General features: G+C 43.6%; 1 protein-coding gene across 2 annotated transcripts in view; it reads right to left on the bottom strand.

Moving 5' to 3' along the window:
• Window positions 1–22511, bottom strand: part of tbx15 (T-box transcription factor 15) — a 39387-nt gene that overhangs the window by 11087 nt on the left and 5789 nt on the right. For both annotated transcript variants that reach the window (XM_085766048.1, XM_085766049.1), the window contains exons 2-6: window positions 20517–20727; window positions 16944–17045; window positions 8107–8278; window positions 1369–1536; window positions 799–863 (exon numbers count right to left, since the gene is read on the bottom strand). In XM_085766048.1, the coding sequence (XP_085622174.1) occupies window positions 799–863; window positions 1369–1536; window positions 8107–8278; window positions 16944–17045; window positions 20517–20727 (718 nt within the window). The remainder of the gene's footprint in view (window positions 1–798; window positions 864–1368; window positions 1537–8106; window positions 8279–16943; window positions 17046–20516; window positions 20728–22511) is intronic.

Genomic DNA, 22511 nt, shown 5'->3' on the forward strand with positions numbered 1-22511 from the left:
ATAATGACACATATACGCCTATTCCTTTAAACGCCACATCATTTAATCAGTTGAAGCAAATTAACACATGTCCTGTTAATTTGACCTTTGACCTGTTGTTTGAATCAGTGGCCTGAAATGACTCTGCCTCTGCTAGCAGTTACCACTCACATGGGGCCGTCATGTCGTTATTTGATCGTGTTGTTGATGCCACATGAAGTGAGGCCTTTGAGGGTTTCTGGGTAATATTTCTCATTGTTTCTGGGTCATGTACAATAAAGTTAAATTGACACACAGCAGCATATTTGTCTATTATTAAACACATGAAATAATGTCCCTTTAAGGTCCGATTTGAAAGAATGAAAAACGTGCGGGTAGTTTGTGCTTAATTGAGATTAAATATGTGAATGAACTGACAGCACTAATATATTTTCCAGATTTAATTTATGTATTCTTTTGCACGTTGAGACTTCATGAGCTTTTAACGACACGAACGAGACAGTGACAAATAGATAAAGAGAGATAAAGAGCGGTCGACCAATGACTCTGCGTCTCTGCGCTGCAGATCTGAACTGTTCCTCTTGGCACCCGACTGAACAGCTGTTTTTATATAGAGCGGCATCTGGTACTAAGTGCTATCTTCAGAGGGTTATTTCCATATTAAAGATGGTGCATGAAAAAAAAAGGATGCGATTTTTGTGGTGCAGCATGGAAACGACTGTGACAGGCCGTATTGTGTGGCTGCTCAGTTGGTAAACAGATGCTGCTGCTGCTGCTGCTGCTGCTGCTGCTGCTGCGACGATGACGAGGACACTCTACCTGTTTCTGCCAGAGTCCCGGAAACCTTTGGCGAAGGGGTTGCGGTCGATCTTTAGTCTGGTGATCTGCAAACAAGAAAAACGTGGAAGAGAAGATTTGTGTGATTGTTGCAGCTGAAGATGAATTAGCTGCAACGTTTCCCCCAAAAAACACTCAGATTCGTCATCTGCTCCGACTTACTTTGCTATAAATTGTGTTAATACTGAAAAGTTGCGAGTCTCTGCTTGTTTTTAAACCTTGAAGGAGGAAACATCGTGGGCTCCTACTGTGCCGTGAGTTATTTCCAACTGGCTCCATGATCCATATGGTCGGTTTAGAGACAAACCCTAACTCTTCCTACTGTAGTTACAAGAAAACACAGAGACTGAGGCTCTGTATTCTTATTTTAACTCAAAAAGGTGCAAGTAAAAGGACAGAAAGACAAAAAAACATTCTTTAAATTCAAGTTGCATTGACTTTTTCAGGGATTTCTTGACTTTCCATCCATCCTTGGAAGCTCAAGGTTGGAAAAGAATCCCAGCGCAGCGGTTGAGTTACAGCAGGAAATCAAATGGGAGCTGCGGCTCGTACCTGCTGGTTCTGGTAGGCGGTGACGGTGGTGAAGACGGTCTCAGGGAAGCTGAAGGTCTTCACCCCTTCCCCGCTGGGCACAGGCTTGTTGGGGGACAGTTCGCTGCTGAAGTCCTTCCTGATGACGTGGACGCGAGGCTGATACTTGTGCATGGAGTGGAGGATGATCTGGAAGCAGGAGAGGAGAGGAGGTGAAGTCAGTTATCATTCAGTTACTGGGAAAGCAGAAGATGAAGCTCTGCAGTCTGGGAATGTGTTTGGAAAATTGACAGAAATAATGATAATAAACATCTTTTTAATCCTTTGAACTAGTTCTAGTCAGTACAGGCCACACTAGAAATCCTATTCTTATTTGTTTTTAATCTGTTTTTGCTTTTAAAACACATAAATATCCAGAGAAAACACATAAAGCGCAGATTTGAATCTTCCTTCAAAGTCAAACTGAAGTGACATCAAAAAACCTCTTTAACCTCCTGACAGCTGGATCAGGTTGCTCAAGAGTTTAGGAAGTGAACGAACCAAGTCTCCGACAACAACCTCCAACCTGCACCTTTAAACTCTCCTCTCTGAAAAAAACCCTGCACCTCCTTAATGACATCAATTAGCTCCACTGGTTCTCTATCGAAGCGCAACGACATTAAACGGAAACCAGGGTTCACACTGCGATGACGCTCGCAGGAGGGCAGAGGATTATTTCACAGCGGAGCGGAGGCGTCAGCCGGTGTCGGCCCCAGCCTCGCCTCAGGGCCCCGGTCTGCTCTTGATTAATCTGAGAGTGAGAAAACCTCCCCAGAGCCAAACACCCCCCCACCGACCTCCCCTCTCTGCTACAACAGAGGGGGTCATTTCAAACCGGGGCCGTGGGGGGAAAAACAGCTCAGAGTATCAGAAACACTACATTTAACGTTCCAGACCTCAAATCTCACACACACACACACACACACACACACACACACACACACACACACACACACACACACACACACACACACACACACACTTACACACACATATTATGACCGAGCTGCTGCATAGAGAACACATGCACGCTCCAATCTGCAAAATACCCCGTTTCTGTGGGGTTTCTTTCTGCACACTCTGCTCAGAGATCGCATGTCAATCAAAGCGCGTGTGGGCGTCGCCGTGGTGTCTTTTTCCTCTGCTGCTGCGTAAATGTTGCGCAAAAGTACGTTTTCTTCTCCCCCCCCAAAAAAAGAAACCGACATCTCCTGCACGGCTGCAACAGAGAGAGAGAGAGTTAAATTTCAGATCCAGTCGGTTTGTTTCTCCGCTGCAAAACGGTCGGGAACTACGGATTCAGAGCAGCTTGATAAGAGGGGAAAGTGTCAGTGTGATAACTGCACATCACAAAGTGAATAGCAGCTTTGCAACAGGTTGAATCAGTGGTGGATTTCTACACAGAGACGCTCCGCAGCTGTATCGTGGCCCCAGAGGAGTCACACTCCGAGCCCTGAGCCAACCTGAGGGGATGTAAAGTCAAAAGCAGATCACTCATCGACACGCTCAACTCACAACATACAAGTGAGAGAGCAGCCAGATCACCTCAGCTGACAGTTGTTCACGCTCACACACCATTAGGGCAACATTTTTGTTTTTCCATGATGGATAGTGACGTGGGTTTAATCCCCCCCCCACCACCCCACCCTGCGCTTCCCTTTCAAAGCATCTTGGATGGGAGCGACACCGACACATCCCGCAGATGTCCAGTGCAGGGATCGGGTCACACTGATTGTTGATTTTTGATTTTCAAGCAACAGTTTAAAAAAACACTTTAACGGGCCGTGACCGTTTAGTGATCAAAGAATTAATCACAGTCCGTGGTGGTGGAGCTCCCGTGATTTCCCCTGTGAAATTACTCGTTACAGGCGAGAACAATGAGACTGTGAGCCGTGACAGTGCAGCTCCGTCCGGCTCCTTGCTCACATTACTGCTCAGCGCGCTGAGGAAAAACAGGCCGATGTTCATGGCAGCCTGAGCCCGAGTCTGAGTCTGAGTCTGAGTCTGAGTCTGTCTGGAGCAGCAGCAGCAGCAGCAGCAGCAGCAGCAGCAGCAGCAGCAGCAGCAGCAGCAGCAGCAGCAGCAGCAGCAGCAGCTCTGACACATTACAAAGCAGTGAATCATTAACAGAAAAGCAATAACGAAAAGAAATGGAAGAGGTTGGTCCAGTTCGGCCTCAGCTTCTCTGTTTTATCGTCTGTTTCCCATGGACACAGTGGAGATGAAGGACAGGCCAGAGTGACAGCAGGAGGCGGGTCAGAGCCCATGACGACGAAGGAAGCCGAAACGAATCCAGACAGACACGAGGTGCCGCGCAGACGGAGACACGTGCTGCTAGACGACAGTGACACAAAACTACTGCTGAAGGGGAAAAAAACCTGTGGTGACGTGGAAGAGGGTGCAGCTTTAATTGACTGATGTCTGTAATGACGTAGACAAATGCATATTGTAGAAAAAGAGGAGAAGAATTATATCTGTAGGTACTAATATATAAAGTCAGTTTGTAGGTGCCACAGTTTAAAATGCATCATTACATTTAAAAATAAAAGCCCTGGAATCAGAATTAAACTATTACCAGCATTATGATCATTATTAGTAGTAGTATTATTTACATTGTTCATGTAAAAGTTCTCAGTTTTATCTATTTGCCGTTTGACTTCTTTATACTTCATACACTTTGTAAACTACATGCTACTACATTTACCTCACCACAGGTCTATGACACCTGTAGTTACAGTTGCATAGTTATAGATAGTTTATTGTGTTAAGTGTTATATATAACATGCAAAGCAAAATATTAAATAATTCAAATAAGCTTCACATGGACCAGTTGTTAAAATTAAAGTCCAAAATGAATGCACCATTAATAATAATCATCAAATTTTAAAATGTAACATGCTATAAACAGCCTCTGCATTATCAGTATTTTTATTTTGAACATTTGTGTATTTTTTGTTGATTTTACTGCTGTTAAGATGAAAACCTTTACATTGATATAATATTATGTTTTATTTAAAGTATCTATCTATCTATTTATTGCTATTGTGTAGTTTCAATCAATTAATCAATCATGATCAGAAGATGTTTCTGTTCATTCATCTGCAAACAGAGCTGGAAACTATAGTTGAATACTTGGGTGAAGTATTGAGCAGTATCCAAAGGAAAAACTGAAGAATTGTAAAGCATCAGTTACTGTAGAGTTCGTTCCACTGCTGACGTTGACTTATTTTTTATTTTAGTATGTTTTACGGAGCAGATATTTGATATTTTAACTAATAAAACAGTTCGTCCAGTCTTTGCTACCAGTGCTGTCGTGTTTAAAACCTGCAGATCTCATCACACAGAAATCACAAACCGGTGAAGACGCTGTTTATCGCTGTGGAGGACGACACGACGCGCCGCCTGAGACAAAATAAATGCGAGACTCTGCTCCTGTTGTGCTGCTGCGACGTCGTCTCGTGATTCACGACACGCACAGCGTCTGTTTCTTATGAGGAAGACAATTCACCACACCACGAGTCAGGAGGATGAGCGAGGAGCGGTGAGGTTTTTCCCACACAGGAAGCTCCCAAATTAATTTCCTTTGGCCCCTGAAGCTCCTTCGGGGAAACAAAAGGCCTCAAACTGAGCGGTGGGAGAGGAACCAGGACCCTGAGCCCTGATCCTCCTCTAACACCCATATGTTATTACATTTGTCACCACTGAGCTGATGTGATCATCTGCAAAGCTGCAACAAACCAGGAACCTGCCAGACCCATGCACTGAACTGAACTGGACGCCGCCATTTTCTCTCAGCGCCTGCAGGGAAACCTCGCTGTCATGGCGCCGTCACCTCACGTCGCTCGACTGTAACGACTGTGAAACCGATGCGGCATCTCAGGCTGTAAAGCTCAGACTCATCTGAAGGCCGAGCGTCCGTGTCCTCCTCCTCCACTGTTTGGACGCTCAGACGACCTGATAGGAAAGACAGCGTGTCCTCTCCTGTTTCCATCAGCTCATAAAAGAAGTCGGAGTTCACGCTGCACCGAGACTCTGCTGCAGCTTTGAGTTACGAGGTTCACGTTCACTCTGGGACGCCGTTATTCACAGTTTTATTGCACAAGTGTAACGTTGTTTAACCTTTTACACTGTGTATATTCCGCTGTTAGTTCATATTTTGTCTGTATATCAATTAAAATGTTAAATATTTCTTCTATATTCTTTCATTTATCCGTGAAGATGGCGGTCGGGGCTGTTGGAGTTTTACCTGCTGCATGTGAAGGAGCCATGTAGGATGTGATATTTAGAGTCAGCATGAATAATGCATTCTCAATATTAACGACACATCATGACCTTGTGGTTTAAAATCAGTTTAGGTTTGATCGCTAATAAAAAAATATTGGAAGCCTGAGGTTAAAATATGTTTTACTAATCTTGGTCACCGGGGGACAGAAAACCATGAAAACACAGTAACCACCACATCCTGGGATTTTAAGACTGTTGCCTATTAAAATAATGTTGGCTAAATACAGAGCGCCCCCAACAAAAGGGGGAACAGACGGGAATCATGAAAGAAAAAAAAAACATGGAGAAACTCGTCTTCTTCCTGAATCTATGTCTGGACAAATTTACTACTAATAACTGGAGCAAATGGAAAAGTCGTTTCAATGCTCCTCAACATGACAACATATGCTATCTACTACATGCCAGTAAGTATATGCATTTATGTATGTATAGGCTATCTATGTCTAACTGTTGTGTTTTGTGATGCAACAGGTGACTAGCCTATAAACAAATGGATTTTGCACTTTTAATTTGAAATGCGCTCTCAGATCTCATCATAGGATCAAGACAAGAGGAACAATGTCTTAAATAAAAGGATACAAACAATCTAATGGGAAATGCATAAAAGATTTAAAGACATAAAACTCCCAAATTTGACTTTTAGCTGTGTGAATGATGCTACTGATGACTCATTGAGCCATAGGCCTATCTGTTGTTTTTGGATTCATTGATCCATGATTTGTTTGTGCTTTTTTTTATTCCTGAATTTTATGATAGATATAAAACAAATAAAGATAGTTTCTTCCTTATAAATCCTTCAGATAATAACTAATAGTTATAGTACTCGTTTGAAGTCTGTTTCTCATTTTATTTTCTCAGGGTTTAGCGTGCTAGCATTAGCTTCCCAGGCTAACCTCATGAGTGGACAGCTGCACCAAAGACTCAGATATAAAACAATAAAACAGTATAGTGTCTTCCTTGTAAATCATTCAGATAATAATTTAAGTTAGTAGTTATAGTATTAGTGCTCATTTGGAGTCTGTTTCTCATTTCTTTTCCCTGGCTTTAGCGTGCTAGCATTAGCTTCCCAGGATAATTGCTGTAGCTGCACTAGTGACTCTGACAGCACAGTTTGGTCCTTTTCATGTTTTTTTTAATATAGATTTTACTGAGTATTTTCACAGGTTGAAATATGGGTCCAATCTCACCTAATAACCAAAAGCTAGCGCAGTTTTCTTCATCAAAATTGTCCCTTTTTCCCTTTGATCGAGACGTATAAAGTGAAAATGAGGGACCAACTTCAACTTGCTGCCCACTTGCTGATTCTACATAAAGACGACAGTAAATCAAACAAATTGTGGCCGAAACTTGTTGCATTGCAGTTAAATATTTCACCTACAAAAAGCCACATGACACATTCAGAGCGGCCCAGAGCCAATAAGAGACTTTACTTGAGCTCACCACCTCTGTTACTGACTGGACGCAGCCAGGCGAGGCAGTAAATTAGACAGACTGTGGTCAGACGTGAATTTCAGCTCGGTGGTGTGGCCGCCGGAGCGAACTACAAATCAACTGCAGTCATTAAGTGCCTTTTAACGAAACCGTTTCATTACAAAATGCTTCACGGAGCCACGGAGGAAATGAATATTACATGTTAAAACAAGGGCACAGGTTCAAATCCCAGACCTCTAATATCTCTGCACGCTAATCCAGGAGAACCTAATATTATTCGGCTCAGAGTGGACCATCTTCAAACAGAGCGTGTGAGGGAGGGAGATCGGACTGTATCGCAGAAAATCAATTCTGAACAAGTCTCATGGCTCAGTGAGTCATGACGGCATTAAGTGCATGAAGAACAGTGTCAACTTTCCTTTCAAGCAAACGCATCAAAAACACTCCCATCCAAAAAAGAAAAAGAAAAAAAGAAAAAGCCTCCCAGCTCCAAGAGTGCATTCACTCACTCTGCAGCACCCCGGAGTGACATGAGGTTTAAGGCACAAAAATGAAACTAATGGATCACAGCTTCAACGCTCAGTCCCAGAGCCTCTCAGCTGGAACAACTACCATCTTTAAACGCTGACGTCTGATTGGTCCGTGGATGCAGGAAATGTGTCCAATGTAATTACACAGCTGATTTCTGAGCTGCATCTAACCCTCACGATCTCCATTAAACATTAAACCCTGATGTCAAACGTCCTCTTTGTTGGCGTAATATTGAAGAAGAGCTTCCTCTCTCTTGTTGTCTCATGTTGCCTTTAGGTCATGTAGGAAATATCAAGATTAACAATGCATGAGCAAACAACACAGGAAGAGGAAGTTTTAGCACTAAATATGATGCAAACCCTGTAGAACATTTAGTTTGGGTGTTTTTTCTGCAGTGTTTATCAACCAAAACTGTTCCTGTGTGAAGGTAAAAGCGTTCGGCTGCAGAAAAAAAGAGGGAAACTGTGAACTTACGTGTCCCTGGTCGTCCAGCTCGTTGTTGGTGAGCTTGAGCTTGTCGAAGCTGACCACCTGCCTCATCCAGGTGTCTCCTGAGGCCAGAGAGTCTGGGTGGATGTAGACCCGCGGAGGCACCGGGGAGTCGGCGTTTCCAGCCACCATCCACTTAGAGCTGTGGTACACGTACCTGCCGGAGAGGAAGCCGAGCGTTAGACAGTGAAACGAAACTAAATCTGAGGTTTTATTATGGTAACTTTACACCCTTTGAGCCCAGAGCGTGAGTATAAGTGCATATTTTCACATACAGGAAGTAGAAACAGCACAGCTTTTTGCTCTTGTACAGGTTTTATTGTTGCATTTTCATGCACTCACTGTGAGTTTTATAGTATTTTTTAACAGTTTTCAGTTTTATTTTTTAGTTCTTCTGCTTTTATTCGACAAAGAGCAGATGAACGACCTGCAGTGACGAGTCCGGCCTCCAGGAGTCGAACAGGGGACTCACCCCTCAGAGCTCAGGGCCCCAATCATTCAGCTGCCACGTCACCTCAGAGTAAAAGTCTTTTAATCCCAAACAGTAGCAACGACGACTTTGTTAAATTTCATGTTTAAAAAACCTGCCTGTCTGAGTTTGTACAGACAGCGTTTGACGAGCGGTCGTGGAGCTGCGCAGGCTTCAATTTGAGTTATTTGAAATGTCGGCACAAAGTGGAAAAAGCACATTAACGTCCTGAAACAACCACTTCATCCTCCTCCTCTGATTTCTTTCAGATGCATTCGCTTTGTCGTGTTTTTATATTTTTTCTCCCCCCTCTGAAGGTTCGTTAAAACCTCCAGGACTAATATTCCCTAATCACCCCCGTTGTTGTGAGAACGTCTGAGGTCACGTCAGGGTCGAGCGCCTCTGCGTCTTTTCAGACTCTTTAGGCTGCAAAAACAAAACTCCAAACACTCGGCCACGTTGCCACAACACCGGCCTCCAAAACTCATCTGTTGTTTCTTCATTGTGCTTGAAATTTCTAACAAGCGCGACATAAAATATTCCATATGCAGTCACACAGTCGGCTGCATAGTTTCAATTAAGGCGAGCCATAATATTTGATGATGTTGTGTGTGAGTTTGGGTACAATGGGGCGTCCCACCCATTAAACAGCAGGGGGAGAGAAGAAAGAAAGAGAGAGAGGGAGAAAGAAAATGACGATCTCCCTCCATTTTGAAAACAAGTCTGACCCAAACTGTTTGAAAAATAAATGAGAAAAGGAAAAAAGGAAGACAAAGGAAAAAGAGGAGGGGGGGGTGGGAATTAAAAATGCAAGAGAGGAAGAAACAAAGACACGAACGGCTGGAGAGAGTGAAGTCAGATCGAGACAATCCGCCAGAGTCATGACGAGAAATAAAGAGAGAGACAGAGACAGAGAATGAGGGAGATACAGACGATACGAGACGGAGAGAGAGATAAAAGAAAGGTAAAACAGAAGAGGAGAGAGAGACAGAGACAGACACAGAGAGTGGGAGAGCGAGGTAGAGAGTGAGTGGAGGAGAGCGAGTGTGAAGCACAGCTGTTTGCCTTTAGTTCTGGCCCAGGACTCGGTCGAAAGTGTTTTATCTGCTGCGTCTCTGCCAAAGTCATCACTCACTCCTGAAACATGGACAAAACTCTCATTTGGTCCTTTTGTTATTGCCACAAAGAGCTGCACCACCCTGTACACACACACACACACACACACACACATATACACACACACATACACACTCATAAAGTATAAGTACATTCAAATGCAGTACAAAAATACACACTCAGCCTCTTTCTGCCACAGCGAAACACAAACGCACACTCAAAAAGCATCGGGGGCGTTTTTAGGCATGTTGGCAAACCCCCCCTCTGGCAGCCATGTTGGACGTTCGCTCGGCTCTTAGCGACTGTGAACAGCCCAGCAGCTCAGTTTCTAATACTACACTTGTAAACAAATCTACCTCATTATTAGACCACTCAGGTTCTCTGGATCCCACTTTTAATGCAAATTTTAACCAGATTGTGAGGAAAATTCAGCGAATTGAAAGCGCTCGAACAGCAGCTGACTCTAATTCTCAGCTGCCGCACGACACGATGATGCAATTAAAAAGTCAGATAATGGAAATGTGGCGTTTGTGTGTGTTTGCTTCACGCATAAATTTAAAGTCGGGTCGTTGCTGTTGCCGCTGCTGCCTGCACAGATCTGATGTCTTCATCTGCTGCCGTTCTCACTCGCTGCAGAAAAAAGTTGGGTCATGTACGCATGATTTGTTCTCAGCCTCACTCTGTTTCCACTCTTATTTTACTTTTATCTTTTTTGAAAATGCACCAACTTTTCCACCTCGAGCCAATACCTTTTTTTTTTTTTTTTGCACAAGCTTGACATTTCTAAAAAATTCCACTTTTTATTCACAAATTGTAAAATTGCACAAAAACAGGTGGATAAAACCCTCATCTGCTCAAGCTTCAGATTATTAGACTCATTATCAATCAGGTTTCTTGTCTGTCACTTTAACGATCCTGATCATTAACGTGTTCCTGTGGTGAGTTCAAGAGACAAACGGAAACCTCAGCTCTGTCGTGTTAAACACGGCGCCTGTCGCTTTAAGAGATCTGACGTTGGTCCCTGGCTGCGTCCACAATCACTCCCTATATGAAACACTGTCAGAGGTTTATAGTGAGCAGCACACTGAGCTTTCACACAAACACACAATAAGTCACCATCAGTGTTATTTTGCACAACTGCAACATTTGCATGTAAAAAAAAAAGCACATTATAATTTGATATCAGTTAAAACAAGGAAATGCAACAGAGACTTTGAGCTTTGTGCCAGTTCTGGACACACACACCTTTCAGATTCACACACACACACACACACACACACACGCTAACACATATATGTATATATGTGCTCACAAAGGGGTGCCAGGCGTTCCTGTAATTTCCTGTTTGGAGCGCTGTTTAGGGTTACGCTCGGCGTAGCAGGGAAAGTGTTAAGGAACGAGGAAACTTTAGCCCCAAACCGGACTGGAAATCTGATTAGTCCCCCCGCTTTCATCTTCCATAAATCTGCCATCTGGCACCGGCACGATCAATAAAGACTGGACTTTATGTGACACTCTTACTGGACAGATGGGGGAGGGAGGGGGAGGGGGGCGGGGGGAGGAGGAAGGAGTGGGGGAGTCGTTTCCCTTCTCAGCCGACACCAAACTGTACAGCTGACAAAACTGCACAGCAACACACATAAACTCATTTTCTTCTTTTCTCACACATACACGCAATAACACCCGCTGTGATAAACACACGTTGAGACACACACACACCCATACACACAAGCTGTTTTCATATGTGTGTGTGTGTGTGCACGCCCAGCTCATCACACATATACAGTAACACAAGCAGGCACGCACATAAAAACACACATTTACACACTTGCCAGACGCAGCCTGTATATTAGGTTACTGTACTGACAGAGTAAATATTGCTATAGAGTTTCCTCGCAGGGTGGACCGCTGTGTGTGTGTGTGTGAGTGTGTGTGTATATATATGAGTGTGTGTGTGTTGTGTTTTGTAAGAGAAGACCGTCAGCTTGGATTCTTGTAGTTATGAGGACCAAATGTCCTCACAAAGACAGAGAGATGGTGACATGTCTCCAGTTCTCACCTCCACACCGAGTCGTGTTTACGGCCTGAGCGTTTCAGTTTGTCCTGATACCTGCTCTATTAGTATATTTATATTCATACATTTATATCATTGTCACTTACATTGCAATATTTTTACACCATAGTGACTTTACCTAACAATACTTGTATATCAGGCCACCTTATATCCTTATATCCTCAGTACTTGTTTTGCACATTGCCTGGTTGAAGGTTGATTTGTTTTATTGTTTATTGTGTTTATATTTTCTGTCTGTTGAGCTGTGTTGTGTTTGTGTTTTCATTTTTTTTTTTTAGCCCTCTCTACTGTCTTTCTTTTTTAACTTGGCTGATGTAACAACTAAATTTCCCCCTTGTGGGATGAATAAAGTACATCTAATCTAATCTACAAACCTGTACGTGTGTTTCCATGGAGGTATGTGTGTGTATGTGTGTGCTTCTTCTATTTCTATACTTCTACGTGTCCTCGCAAAGATAGTGGAATGAGAAAAACATGGAGGTCTTAGAGCTCTGACGTCACTGATCGATCGTCCTCACAGATATAACAAGGTGTGTTTTAATGTCATTAATTTAGTGCGATCATTCAGGTGTGTAATCTTCAGTTTCTGTAATTAACAGAATACAACGGTATAAAGTCTGAGTGTTTTTGTGTTTGTTTTCCTCTCAAATGTCCTCACAGAGATAGATGGACAGTAACATCTGGCCAGCTGTGACTACAATCAGTGTTTATCGGGTCATATTTAGATTTCGCAACATAATCAGGTTAGTTTAAAGTTAGTTTTGGGTTAAACACATGGGATTAGAGCAGTGTTTTTCAACCTTGGGGTCCGGACCCTAAGTGGGGTCGCCTGGATTTCCAATGGGGTCGCCTGAAATGTCTAGTAATTGATAAAAAAAAAAAATACTGATAAAAATATATATTTTTAACTAATCATTATTCTTTTTATAATTATGATTAAAACACCACACACAATCTTAAACAACTGTATTCTATACTTTCACTGTCTCGAATATAAATCGAGTTCACGTGACTGCACGCGATCGCAGGGTCGGCAGAAATTTGTGATGTCAGAATGGGGTCACGAGCCAAAAAAGTTTGGGAACCACTGGATGTAGGTGGCTGTCTGTTGGATCAGATGCATTCAATGACCGCCCTCTAAAGTAGGAAAACAGACGCCTTTGGGTGTTTTTGGGTGTATTATCTCTTTAATATCCACCTCTATGTGTGTGTACAGACACCACTATGTGTCCTTTAGATACTATAGATATTAGGACAAAGTGGTTACACGAAAAAATGGACCTGTGTGTGTGTGTGTGTGTGTGTGTGTGTGTATTTATTAAAACCACATGGCCTCACAAATATAGTCCAGTCTGGTTTGACTGTCGGTCAGTTCGAGGTCCTTTAGTTTATTGGTTGTTTTGAATATTTGTGTCACGTTTGGGTTGAGTTTAGAGGGAGATTGTGTTCAATGAACGTCCTCACAACTACAGTTGCTTAGATACATCACACAGGATATCTAACTGTGTGTGTTTTTGTGTGTGTGCGCACAAAAAACAAAGATAACAACATTTTACAGATCCTTAAACACAAAATATATTTTGGTTTTGATACTGGGGTTAAGATGAGATTCAGGCTTCGGATCAGGTGTAGTCGGTGTCAGTCCTCACATGTATAGCAACATTAACACCTGTGTATGTGTGTGTATATGTGTGTATATATGTGTGTGTGTTTTTGTATTTGTGGACCAAACATCCTCCAAAAAAAGCCAGTTAATCAAATTAAAGTGCAACAAAACATGACCTTTAGTGTGTTTTATCAGCTTTGAGTATGTTTCTAATTGTGTGCGGATACCTGAATGTGTGTGTGTGTGTGACTGTGTGTGTGTGTCTGACTGTGTATGTGTGTGCTGCTCTGACACAGTCGAGAGAGTGAGGTATGTTTGGACGAGCCAGACAGCCTCCAGCGTTCAGCGGCTGGAGCTCGGAGCGAACCGAGCGACTCGACTCGACTGTCCACATAAAAGCTCAGTAATATATGGAGATTTAATGAGCGCAGCACCAATGAGTCGTTCCTAAAGAGGGGCAGGGAGCCCAAGTAAAGCAAGTCGATTCCAATAAAGACCTTATTTCCAGAGCCCCCCGAGCTCTCCGGGGCCGTGAGACACACCAGTGACAGCTCCCAGCTCAGTTTGCAAAGCCCTGTGGTAAATTCCCCAGCCAGGAAGAAAATCCTATTTAATTTTACAAGATCTTCTGGCCTCTAAAAATCCTCCATGATGTCTTGGTTCGCCGGTGGGAGAGAGCGTGGGGAGGAGAGGCGGCAGGGCAGAACGCCTGCCTGCTATACGCTCCGGTGGAAAACTTTACATTAATAAACAACCATCACACACACACACACTAACACACTCCTCACACTTTGCTTTATTCTCGTTAATTTTTGCTTTGTTGCTGTGACGGAGGGGAGACGAGCCTCTTCTCGGCTTCCCCTGTGAGAGGGTTTTTGTTTTGCAGAGGGAGGGGATGTATTTGTGGCGCTCGCTCTTTAATCAAATATTCACTCTCGCATAGCAACGCAGGAAAACAGCACTAACTCCCCCGTAAACATGTTTTATGTCATTGAACTTTAAAATATGCTCGGCAGCTGCCAGCAGCAGCCGTGTAGGCCTTTAAAAAACACTGACGATGCATCTGATACACGGCTCAGCAGCCTGGACCTGGACACATGGACCGACCGGCCCATCAGGGGGATTATCTGCTGGGTTGGTTTTTCTTTTGTTTTTTTAGGGAATAAGTTGAAACATCAGGTTGTTGTTGCTGTTGCTGTTTGTTCATTTGAATTTCAGATGCTAGATAAAGTGTAAATTTATTCTCTGCCTTTTTTCTTCTTTTTTTTTTTAAGGTGTCCATGGATTTATAACGGCCTTAAAGGGCTGTTAACACTTTCTCACCATTAAACAACAAATCCTGCGCTGCAAAAGGACGTGTGATCAGGTTTAATCTCTTAAATAAGAGCGTTTTATTCAAATAATTTAGGGAAATTAGGGATTTATTAAGACTAATCACTGTATCTCAGGTCAGTGGCTTGTTTCGCTGCTTTGTTTTCATCTTAAATCATTATTATTAATCAAATGTAGAGACAATAGACACTTCAATTTTCTGCAGTTTAACCATCAGGTGTCAATTTTTCTGCATCATGTTGAATTAAACTATGAGTATGTGTCATTTGGACTTCATGGATGCTGTATATCACACACCTGTTGATGTGTTATAGTTGTATTATTCCTCTATGAGCCACTCTGCTGTTTCCTCCATCCTCCATCGTCACTCACTATGATCAACTATAGTTCACCAGTCCAAACACTATTAACTATTAAATATTATACTGTATTAATCCGCAAGGGAAAATAGTGCCCTGTTAACTCCTGCTGGAGTGAAGGTTTGTAAAAAACGACATTAGATCTGGTCTTTTCATTTGATTTGTGAACAATAATAAAAATATTTGAATATTTCTTTCAGATTAAAAGTCCCCTCCATCATGTCAGAGCAGCAGCCGCAGCTTCTTCACTGTTGAAACAACTCTGAATGAAACGAGGCGACTCTGGGTTATTCACCAAATTATCACTTCATCACACACAGCGACAACAACAGTCTGCGTCCGCATCAGCGTCTCACCGCCGCCGGTATAAACTCAGGGCTCCAGGCTGAACCGAAAATTTGCGAGTGAGTGTGCAAATAAATGTTTCATCTACTTGCGCATGTGCAACCAGAAAATTTACTGTTTTTTTTAAATACTGGTGAAAGTGGCGACTCAATCTGGTATCTGTCGTTTCAGGTGTCAGGCCGATGTGAATATTTGCTTTGCACGTTGATTTACAGTGTGCATCCCTACATGTTCTGCCTGTGCTCCTAAACATTTGAATTAGGGGGCCATTGTGCTTCTAGTCTGGAGCCCTGAAACTTCACTTTTCTCATCTCATCATCGTCTCACTTCCTTATTTCCGCCCCCCAACACCTGAGAAGATGATACAGAGCCGTAAAAGCAGCCGTGTATATAAAGTTTAAACCTCCACAGGTACGTCATGTGCTGCATGCACCACTACCTGCTGCTGCTGCTGCTGCTGCTGCTGCTGCTGCTGCTGCTGCTGCTGCACATTTTCTTTCCATCTCCAACTTTTTTCTTCTCTCATTTCCGTCATTAGACCTGAATGTTGAGAGTTATCCTATTTTGCAGGCCGGCCGGCTCTGGATCTGCAGCTTTTGGCCCCTCAGATGATGAATACATTTCAATCTCCTCTCTCTGGCTCTGACTTCAGGCCTCAGAGCCGCGGGCCAGGATATCAGTCTTATTACATATCCAGAGAGATCCATCACACACACACACACACACACACACACACACATACACACTTTCTCCTCCAGCACATGCACACTTTAATCACTTTCGCTTCACTTCACGGATGCAAATGATGGGCGTAACTGCTTTCAGTGTGTTGCCGGGAAAAACACAGCAATTATGAGAAATCTTTAAAAAAAAGAAGAAAAAAAAGAAGAGAGAATAAAATAGAAAATGAAGACAGAGCTGGAATATCTTCGCTCGCTCCAAATCCTCGTTACACACGAGTCTGACATGAGAGATGCCATGAAGACGAGAACAATCCAACTAGGTCAAGATGTTTATGCTCGGCTCTGACATTTGAGAACGGTCCAGGAAAACAGAGCTGTGTGTCCAGCTGCTGCTGCTGCTGCTGCTGCTGCTGCTGCTGCTGCTGCTGCTGCTGCTGCTGCTGCTGCTGCTGCTGCTGCTGCTGCAGCCGCGGCCTCGTGCATCGTGCACATGCAGATACGACCCAGCACAGTGCTTATTGTGTACAGCTGTGCGTTATAATAACAACAGACACTTCTGAGGACAGGGACGGCTGCTTTCAGACTGCAGCGTCCCTTCTCTCCGCTGATCAGCAGCATCTGTACACTTGACAGTTTTCATGCTGAGGGAAAAAAATTACAATTACTCAGCATATTTACCACAACTCAATTCTGGCTGTGGCTCTGACTGAAGCGCTCAGGCCTCAGTGGTTTGGTGGAGAAACATTCCTGCATTAGGAGGGTGACGGGAAGAGGAAGTGTGCAAAAACAAAAACAATATGTGTGTGTGTGTGTGTGTGTGTGTGTGTGAGGACGGTACCTGTATCTCTTGTTGTCCACGGGGACGATGTCCATGGCGATGTAATACTGCTGATGAGGGTCCAGACCTGCGATCTTCACCCTCATGGCAGGAAACATCCTCCTGAGAAAAAAACACAGCAACACAAACAAATAAATGAAAAATAAATATTTGTTTCTGTCCTTCTCCTCCTCCTTTTTCTCCTTCTCTTTCTTTAACACCTGTGAAATTGACAAGTGTCCTGAAGCTCCACTGAGGCCGAGGCCTGATGAGCCGTGTCAGCTGCTGACACTCTGTCAGCGTCAGCAGCTGCTCTGCAGCCCATCGACCCACAGAACACATTCAAACTGTGTTTAATTCATTTAGGAGACTCTAAAAAGCATGAACACACAAACTCCACACATAACAACTCTGATTTCATGTCGCTTCGCCGCAGCTGTGGAGGAACCTGAGGTCGATTAATATTATTTTATCAGAGCAAGTGTTTCACCGTGTCATCATAATAATAATAACTATATAATAAGAAAATAACAGATAACGAGACTGGGTCAAAGAAAAACACTGAAAATAAACTGCTGATAGGCTTGAAAAGTGAAGTAAAGTCAAATATGAACCAGAGAAATAAAAACACAAAGGAAATTCCGCACTAACAAAGAACATTACAAACGCTTCAGCCTGATAAAAAACAGCAGCGCCGCAGTGTCAGTGTGTCGAAACTGAAAGTAAATGAATTCTTCTGATTTTTATTATGATGAAAAACTATTGATTATTGAAACTGTGTGTGAGTCAGAGCTGCACAAGAGACTGTTGAATAATGACAGAAAATGTGTCGTCTTCACTGGATATAGGTCAACTTTATGTTTATTATTGTATGTATAAAAGCACATAGTGTACTATAAGCAATGAGTAATAAAACAGCGATGGATAAAAACTCTGAGTGCTGATGTTTTACCGTCACTTTAGTTGGATTTGTAGCTTTTACACAGAAAACGTCTTTTTTTTCTAACTGAACTCAAACGCCTCGTCGCTCAGACACAGCAGAGATTAATGTCACTCATTTTTAAATATGTGCAGAGAGAATTTTAACTGTTTTGGGATTTTAAGCATTTTATTGTCAGTGTTTATCTTTAGATGCATGTACTATGTTTTCTTTTATTTTTATATTTTGCAGTTTCACTCTGATTCTCACTCCTCTGACTGACGACCTGCAGGAACGTCGTCTGAATGAGGAGATGCAGAGAGAAGTTTTACTAAATAAAAATCAAATTAATCACATTTTTATTTCACAATTATCACTTTGCCGTTATCTGACTCGTATCTTAAACTCTGTGAATTTATAGAATAAATAATAATGTTACAAATAACAATCTTTCTCTTTGCACATTTCTACAGTTTTTCCATAGTCGTAGTGAAACTCTGCTTATTCTTAAACCCACTGTGACCTCTGACCTTTGTGGTCCAGTGATTTAGGATCACTCTGCCTGGTTTTAGTTTTTCTTTTATTATGATGCTTCAAAAAAAAAAAAAAAAAAAAACACCCTGTAATTGTAAATGTGATTTATATAAATAGGCAGAGATGTATTTTTATCTGAGCTCTATATTTAGCAGCCTCTCCTCTCCTCTGCTCTGCTCTGAGCTGCTGCTGAAACGGATTCAAACCTCAAGAAAAAAAAGAAAAGAAAAGAAAAAAAAACTTTAAATGAAAAAGGAGGAAAAAGCGGCACTTCTATTAAATAACGGTCTGTATATGGAGAGGGAGACATTTCTACTTAATTCCTCGTTTTGCACTTCAAACGCTGCAGTTTTTTCCCTTTTCATTTGGAGCTCGTAAATCCGGGCCCGGCTAATGAGAGAAGAGGAGAGGACTGTTCTCCTGCTTCCCTGCTCCTCGGGATTTATGGCCTTATTACGCGCAGGCCGTGAAATACACACGGCGACGGTCGTGTCCGGCTTCACTCCGCTTCAGCGCGAACTGATTGTTGCTCTGTTTATGAGCTGATTACCAATTTAACCCAATTCATAAAAGCAGCCGAGTATAGTCTATAACGGTAGGTGGACTGTGAGGAGGAGGAGGAGGAGGAAGAGCTGAGGAGCACGACACGGAGAAAACCCAATCCTCGTTTTAAAAGTTAAAAACCAGAGCTTTAATTGGAATAAAATATTTTTTATAAAGGCCACACATACAATTAATAACTATATAGATGATAATAAAATGATCGCGCAACTGGAAAATTCTGATGCGTAAAAAGCGCGTAAAAGCCTCGACGGAGAATTTAAGGATTTAATGGATAAAAAATACGTGAAATAAAAATATTAAATTAATAAAACAGGTAATCAAACTACATTTTCTTCATTATTAATTAACATGGTCGTCCAGCAGCTGTTACTTCACTTAATTCAGCAAATTTAACCGAGATTTTTTTTTTTAATCCAATAAATATTTTCATAAAATAAAACTGGTTATAACATAATGAATCGTCTCTAGTCTGCAGCAAACTGCGTTTATTCACTTTGTTGGATGTGAACTTGTTGAACTGGGTTAAATTAGGTTTAAAGCTGAAGAAGTTAATCCAGATCTGGAACTGAGGCTGATGTGAAGAGAGGAGGAGCTGCAGCCCGGGCTGAGGCAGCAGGACACAGCGCTGCTGCTGCTGCTGCTGCTGCTGCTGCTGCTCTGGGGGGTGGAAGGTAAAACTAAGGATCCAGCAGGTCAAACTCCTGCTCTCGCGCCGGTTTGGACTCTTGGCCCGAGCGCGCGAGAGAAGCCGGAACACGTTAGAGGAGATTAATCAGAACCAGCTCCTGGTTTCTCCGACACCAGGAACCTGCAGCCGCCTCGTCCAGGCCTGCATGAGCGCGGCGAGGCGGCCTGCATGTGCAACACATTAACACCCTCCACACACAGCTCAGAGGTGCGTGTGTGCGTGTGTGCGTGTGTGCGTGTGTGTGTGTGTGTGTGTGTGTGTGTGTGTGTGTGTGTGTGTGTGTGTGTGTGTGTGTGTGTGCTCTGCTCTAACTGAATTGTGTTGCTTTTAAAATGGCGCTCTGGTGTTTGCGGGTCGCAGCGACTGCACATTTGGGTGAGGGATCCCTCCTCTGTTGCTCATCCTGAGCTTTCTCCACTTTTTCCCTGTTAAAGGGTTTTCTATGGAGTTTTTCCTCAGTGGATGTGAGGGTCTAAGGACAGAGGATGTTGTTGTGATGCTATGTGAAGCCCCTTGAGACAAACTGTGTAAAAACGGGCTATACAGATAAAATTGCCTTGCCTTAACTTCTGCATATTTGCAAAAAATAAAATAAAATAAAACGCGCATTTGTGCCTGATAAGTCGTCACCTTGTAAAATTATTAATGTAATTAAACTGAAGGAAAACACTTCTCTATTCACCAAATAATTAATAAAATGAAAATCGCAAATCTCCTGTTTACGCACATTTGGCGCACAGTCCGTCTGCGCCATTAGTCCACCGCGGAGTTGCACGTAAACTTTCTGGGCTACTTCCAACAGAGTGTGTGTGTGTGTGTGTGTGTGTGTGTGTGTGTGTGTGTGTGTGTGTGTGTGTGTGTGTGTGTGTGTGTGTCCGGCCCACCCCACCTGCCCGCCTTGGTGATGATCATCTCGGTGCCGATGTCGTGGAAGCGCTTCCACAGGTCCGCGCACTGCAGCTCCACCTGGATCTCCTCCATGGAGGCCGGGGGCGAGGGGTCGCAGCCCGGGCCGGGGGCCAGGTCGGCGGGCGAGCCGAAGGAGCACGAGGTCCGCTCGGCCAGACCCTCTCCGTCCGAGCCGGGACTCGCCTCCGAGTCTGAGAGAGAAGGAGAAGGAGAAGGAGAAGGAGAAGGAGGGAAGAAGATGAGGAGGCGGCTCTGAAACAGTGGAATTAATAAACTCTTTACGCAGGAAAGTTGGCGCAGCGGTTTCTCTCCCTCTCTTTCTCTCTCTCTGTCTCTGTGTCTCTCTCTCTCTCTCTCTCTCTCTCTCTCTCTCTCTCTCTCTCTCTCTCTCTCTCTCTCTCCAAATCACCTGCCGCCTGCAGCACGCGGAGCGGCGGCCCAGTTGGCTGCTGCTGCCGCGAGGCCCGGCTCGTCGTCGTCATGGAGCTTCTGGGTTTATGTCAAGAGCAGAATAAATGCTGCGTGAAGCCTTTTGAACCGCGATGTAGAAAATATTAATTTCAAATTGGGGCCACACAATGAATGAAGGGTCCCGGAGGGAGGGGGGGAGGGGGGGGGGGGGCACGCGGTTCCCCTTCAAGTTTGTTCCTCGCGCGGCGGGTTTTTACAGACTGGCCGCTCAGACTCATCAACTGATAGAAAAAAAAAAAACCGTCCGGGCTGAAACCGCTCCAGACCTACAGGAGAGGTTTCCATCCTCAGACCCAGACCGAGCCTCGGCCTCAGCCTCCCTCACTTCATTTAAACCAACAGAAACCAACTCACAGGGGGGGGGGGGGGGGGATAGTAGGGACAGAATAATAACAACACCTGACAAAGCTGCAGCACCAACTTCCTGCCTCTGAATGCTCATCAGCTTGCAGCATCAGTTTTTCTCTTTATTCATTTGTTTTTGCATCTTTTTCCTCCACCTCCACATCTGCAGCAGGAAGAAGCCTCACCACATTAAAAACCATCTCTCCTAAATCCAAGCAGCTTCCTGTCATGTCATGTGTCTGATATGACTTGTACAGCACTTTGGTCAACAATGGTTGTTTTTAAACGTGCTATATAAATAAAATTGAACTGAACTGAACTGAATCTAATAACATCACCTTCAACTAGCAGGAGCTCCTCCCACTTGAAGAGAAACACAGAAACCTCTCTGACTCTCTCATGCAGCTTTAAATGTTACTCAACACTGGTGGTGCGATGTTATTTCACAATAAAATTAAAACCCTTTTTGGGGGGTTAAATATTAAAATGTATCATAGTTTCTCCAGCTGGGAAGTAAAAAAAAAAAAAACTTAAAAAAAAAGAGAGAAAAGCTGGACACCTCAGAGACTCTCATAACATCAACACATGCAGCTCTTATTTCACTTTTCTCAGAAATAGTTTAGAGCTGAATATCCTACACCCCCACCTCCTCCTACACCTCCTCCTCCTCCTCCCCCCCCAAAAAGAAGGGGATCTAATAATGTATTATTTATTGAGGGCTCTGACACAAGGAGGTTGACTTGGCAGACTAAGGGCACACAAATATGGTTATGCAAATGCAGAGCTGCTGGGAGACTGGACAGAGTCCCAGGCGAAAAAACCACCGCAGCTCCGGGGCCGAGCCAAACGGCGAGGCTGAGAGAAAGGAGAGAGGAGAGAGAGGAGAGGAGGGAGAGGAGGGATGGAGATAGGAGGAGCAGAGGGACGAGGAGGAGGAGGAGGAGGAGGAGGAGGAAGAGAGGAGGAGGGGGGGATGTAATGACCACAGTGAGACAGAGACACTTTCCATCATCTGCTTCTTCTTGGGAGATCCTTAATGTCACAGCAGCCAGTGAAGGCATCACGTCACACACCATCACTGCTGCTCCCTCTGACTCTAACTCCTCTACACACACACACACACACACACACACACACACACACACACACAGCTGTCTAT

This window comes from Trachurus japonicus, chromosome 21 (genome assembly GCF_045865225.1).
Source record: "Trachurus japonicus isolate A0001 chromosome 21, Traja_1.0".
NCBI classification, from domain to species: Eukaryota; Metazoa; Chordata; class Actinopteri; order Carangiformes; family Carangidae; genus Trachurus; species Trachurus japonicus.